Source organism: Oncorhynchus gorbuscha, unplaced genomic scaffold, assembly GCF_021184085.1.
Source record: "Oncorhynchus gorbuscha isolate QuinsamMale2020 ecotype Even-year unplaced genomic scaffold, OgorEven_v1.0 Un_scaffold_1281, whole genome shotgun sequence".
In the NCBI taxonomy this organism is placed as follows: Eukaryota; Metazoa; Chordata; class Actinopteri; order Salmoniformes; family Salmonidae; genus Oncorhynchus; species Oncorhynchus gorbuscha.
The window spans coordinates 60,746-65,745 of NW_025746102.1; the positions used below are offsets into that span (position 1 = coordinate 60,746).

The following is a 5,000-nucleotide window of genomic DNA, read 5'->3' on the forward strand; positions in this document are numbered from 1 at the left end:
TAGACGTGTTGGATGTACAGGGTGGCAAGGCCGACCAGCCAGCAGGCACAGTCCCTCGGCCCCTCTGAGCCCCGCTGAGCTCTCTCTTTGTTGTGGACACACAGAGATGTCTTTGTCTGACCCAGTGGGCCCATTCAGGTCTCTGGCTGCCTCCACACACAGAGGGACACTTCACTTTCTTTTCACGTTGTTGTTGGAGGGCTGGAGCTGAGGCTGGGCCTGGGGATGAGGATCGTACGGTCCAGGCTTGGTGCCGTTGCTGCTGCTGCTGCCTCTTGGTTTGTGGCTCTGGCTCAGTACAATCACAGTCAGAATACTGATGATGTGAATGTGGAAGTACATTGACCTACAGGGGGGGAAGAAGATGTGATGAAATGCTACAGAAACAAAAACAACAAAGATGGACAGAATAAGAGAAAAGGTAGAGATGACACACTTGTCCTCCATAAAGATAACTGACGGTTAGAGATGACACACTTGTCCTCCATAAAGATAACTGACGGTTAGAGATGACACACTTGTCCTCCATAAAGATAACTGACGGTTAGAGATGACACACTTGTCCTCCATAAAGATAACTGACGGTTAGAGATGACACACTTGTCCTCCATAAAGATAACTGACGGTTAGAGATGACACACTTGTCCTCCATAAAGATAACTGACGGTTAGAGATGACACACTTGTCCTCCATAAAGACAGCTGACAGAGATGACACACTTGTCCTCCATAAAGATAACTGACGGTTAGAGATGACACACTTGTCCTCCATAAAGATAACTGACGGTAGAGATGACACACTTGTCCTTCATAAAGATAACTGACGGTTAGAGATGACACACTTGTCCTCCATAAAGATAACTGACGGTTAGAGATGACACACCTGTCCTCCATAAAGACAGCTGACGGTAGAGATGACACACTTGTCCATTGTGTCCAGGGCTTATTAATAAGATAGTAGAACAGTAAGCTACTAAATAGTACACATACGACCTAGCCTGGGTACCAGTCTGTTTGTGCTAACATTACACTCCTTGTCATGCCAAGAAGTTGACATGATAGCACATCCAGATCAGGGGCCAGGCTACATACGATCGTCTTCGTTAAAGAGACACATTTGACCAGTAGGGAAAATAACCTAAATGAATGTTGACCTGTAGTACTGCATGGTAGGTTCTACTGCCAGCAGTAGGAAGGGCATGACAGTGTAGCAGATACACAGCTGAGTAGCTGCCCAGGTCACTACGTCATAGACAAGCTTCACAGGACGAGAGGACAGGAAATACTGCCGGACGTTCTTACGGACCTGCGGTGTGGGAGACAGGAGAGAGAACACGGTGATGGTCGGCTCTGGGTGAGGCTGAGATGATGAGACACATGAGGTGAGTGCTGCGTATGTGTGTGTGTGTGTGTGTGTGTGTGTGTGTGTGTGTGTGTGTGTGTGTGTGTGTGTGTGTGTGTGTGTGTGTGTGTGTGTGTGTGTGTGTGTGTGTGTGTGTGTGTGTGTGTGTGTGTGTGTGTGTGTGTGTGTGTGTAAGTGAGAGAGTGAGTGAGGAGGAAGGTGTGTGTAAGTGAGAGAGTGAGTGAGGAAGACAGCGAGAGAAAGACTCACAGCTCTGCCAGTGTGATGGGTATAGCAGTAATAATGGTACTCACATCACTGCCAGTGTGATGGGTATAGCAGTAATAATGGTACTCACATCACTGCCAGTGTGATGGGTATAGCAGTAATAATGGTACTCACATCACTGCCAGTGTGATGGGTATAGCAGTAATAATGGTACTCACAGCGCTAGCTGCCAGTGTGATGGGTATAGCAGTAATAATGGTACTCACAGCTCTAGCTGTAAGTGTGATGGGTATAGCAGTAATAATGGTACTCACATCACTGCCAGTGTGATGGGTATAGCAGTAATAATGGTACTCACATCACTGCCTGTGTGATGGGTATAGCAGTAATAATGGTACTCACAGCTCTAGCTGTAAGTGTGATGGGTATAGCAGTAATAATGGTACTCACAGCTCTAGCTGCCAGTGTGATGGGTATAGCAGTAATAAAGGTGAAGTAGTATCCGGGGTAAACTCCATGCCATAGAGCTGACAGGATGAAGGTCAGAGCTGTGGGGTAACGGGGAGCGCGGTCGTAACACACACTGAGGAGAGAGGAGACAGGATGAAGGTCAGAGCTGTGGGGTAACGGGGAGCACGGTCGTAACACACACTGAAGAGAGAGGAGACAGGATGAAGGTCGGGGCTGTGGGGTAACGGGGAGCACGGTCGTAACACACACTGAAGAGAGAGGAGACAGGGTGAAGGTCGGAGCTGTGGGGTAACGGGGAGCACGGTCGTAACACACACTGAAGAGAGAGGAGACAGGGTGAAGGTCGGGGCTGTGGGGTAACGGGGAGCACGGTCGTAACACACACTGAAGAGAGAGGAGACAGGATGAAGGTCGGAGCTGTGGGGTAACGGGGAGCGCGGTCGTAACACACACTGAAGAGAGAGGAGACAGGGTGAAGGTCGGAGCTGTGGGGTAACGGGGAGCACGGTCGTAACACACACTGAGGAGAGAGGAGACAGGGTGAAGGTCGGGGCTGTGGGGTAACGGGGAGCGCGGTCGTAACACACACTGAGGAGAGAGGAGACAGGGTGAAGGTCGGAGCTGTGGGGTAACGGGGAGCGCGGTCGTAACACACACTGAAGAGAGAGGAGACAGGGTGAAGGTCGGGGCTGTGGGGTAACGGGGAGCACGGTCGTAACACACACTGAAGAGAGAGGAGACAGGGTGAAGGTCGGAGCTGTGGGGTAACGGGGAGCACGGGTAACACACACTGAAGAGAGAGGAGACAGGGTGAAGGTCGGAGCTAACGGGGAGCACGGTTACAGAATAAAACAAACACTGAAGAGAGAGGAGACAGGGTGAAGGTCGGAGCTGTGGGGTAACGGGGAGCACGGTCGTAACACACACTGAGAGATATCTAGGTTAGAAACAGACCTGGGTCAGGTAGATATATTGTGGGGAATATCTTGGAGAATTCTTGGTACAGACTGAAGAATAAGACATTGAAGGTGAATGTGGGGAAAATCTTTGTAATACTGAAGAGATGAGGAGACATATCTGTGGTAGAATATCTTGGTAGAATATCTTGAAATATCTGAATATCTAGAGAATATCTAGGTAGAATATCTTGGTAGAATATCTGGGGTAGGGAGCTTGTAGAATATCTTGGTAGAATATCTTGGGAATAACTTGGTAGAATATCTTGGTAGAATATCTTGGTAGAATATCACTGAAGAGAGAGGAGACAGGGTGAAGGTAGTCTTGGTAGAATATCTTGGGGAAGGGGTAGATATCTTGGTAGAATATCTGAAGAGAGAGGAGACATCTTGGTGAATATCTTGGGAATATGGGGAATATCTTGGTAGAATATCTTGGTAGAATATCTAGGTAGAATAAGAGAGATCTTGGAGTTATAAAATATCTTGGTAGAATATCTTGTTATGCAGAATATCAGAATAAAATAAACTTCATAGAATATCAGAAAATGGTTTTGTAATAATGTTATGCATATGAGGACATTATCTAGGTAGAATATCTTGGTAGAATATCTTGGTAGAATATCTAGGTAGAATATCTAGGTAGAATATCTTGGTAGAATATCTAGGTAGAATATCTAGGTAGAATATCTTGGTAGAATATCTTGGTAGAATATCTTGGTAGAATATCTTGGTAGAATATCTAGGTAGAATATCTTGGTAGAATATCTTGGTAGAATATCTTGGTAGAATATCTTGGTAGAATATCTTGGTAGAATATCTTGGTAGAATATCTTGGTAGAATATCTTGGTAGAATATTGGTAGAATATCTTGGTAGAATATCTTGGTAGAATATCTAGGTAGAATATTGGTAGAATATCTTGGTAGAATATCTTGGTAGAATATTGGTAGAATATCTTGGTAGAATATCTTGGTAGAATATCTTGGTAGAATATTGGTAGAATATCTTGGTAGAATATCTTGGTAGAATATCTTGGTAGAATATCTTGGTAGAATATCTTGGTAGAATATCTTGGTAGAATATCTTGGTAGAATATCTTGGTAGAATATCTGGTAGAATATCTTGGTAGAATATCTTGGTAGAATATCTTGGTAGAATATTGGTAGAATATCTTGGTAGAATATCTTGGTAGAATATCTAGGTAGAATATCTAGGTAGAATATCTAGGTAGAATATCTTGGTAGAATATCTTGGTAGAATATCTTGGTAGAATATCTTGGTAGAATATCTTGGTAGAATATCTTGGTAGAATATCTTGGTAGAATATCTTGGTAGAATATTGGTAGAATATCTTGGTAGAATATCTTGGTAGAATATCTTGGTAGAATATCTTGGTAGAATATCTTGGTAGAATATCTTGGTAGAATATCTAGGTAGAATATCTAGGTAGAATATCTAGGTAGAATATCTTGGTAGAATATCTTGGTAGAATATCTTGGTAGAATATCTAGGTAGAATATCTAGGTAGAATATCTAGGTAGAATATCTAGGTAGAATATCTAGGTAGAATATCTTGGTAGAATATCTTGGTAGAATATCTAGGTAGAATATCTTGGTAGAATATCTTGGTAGAATATCTAGGTAGAATATCTTGGTAGAATATCTTGGTAGAATATCTAGGTAGAATATCTTGGTAGAATATCTGGTAGAATATCTTGGTAGAATATCTTGGTAGAATATCTTGGTAGAATATCTAGGTAGAATATCTTGGTAGAATATCTTGGTAGAATATCTTGGTAGAATATCTTGGTAGAATATCTAGGTAGAATATCTAGGTAGAATATCTTGGTAGAATATCTCGGTAGAATATCTCAGTAGAATATCTCGGTAGAATATCTCGGTAGAATATCTTGTTAGAATTAATACTTACGTTTTGAGCCAAACACCAGTCTGAATATTCCAGTTATCTATGAACTTCTTGAAGCTAGTTGCTGTCTGCAAA

General features: G+C 43.1%; 1 protein-coding gene across 1 annotated transcript in view; it reads right to left on the bottom strand.

The window, feature by feature from the left end:
* LOC124022045 (lysophospholipid acyltransferase 1-like) overlaps positions 1–5,000 on the bottom strand; it is a gene marked incomplete at its 5' end in the record, with an annotated part of 31,206 nt that overhangs the window by 354 nt on the left and 25,852 nt on the right. The window contains 4 exon segments of the mRNA XM_046337102.1: positions 1–346; positions 1,154–1,305; positions 2,020–2,152; positions 4,929–4,993. The exon segment at positions 1–346 is cut by the window's left edge and continues 354 nt beyond it. Coding sequence (XP_046193058.1) covers positions 172–346; positions 1,154–1,305; positions 2,020–2,152; positions 4,929–4,993 — 525 coding nt within the window.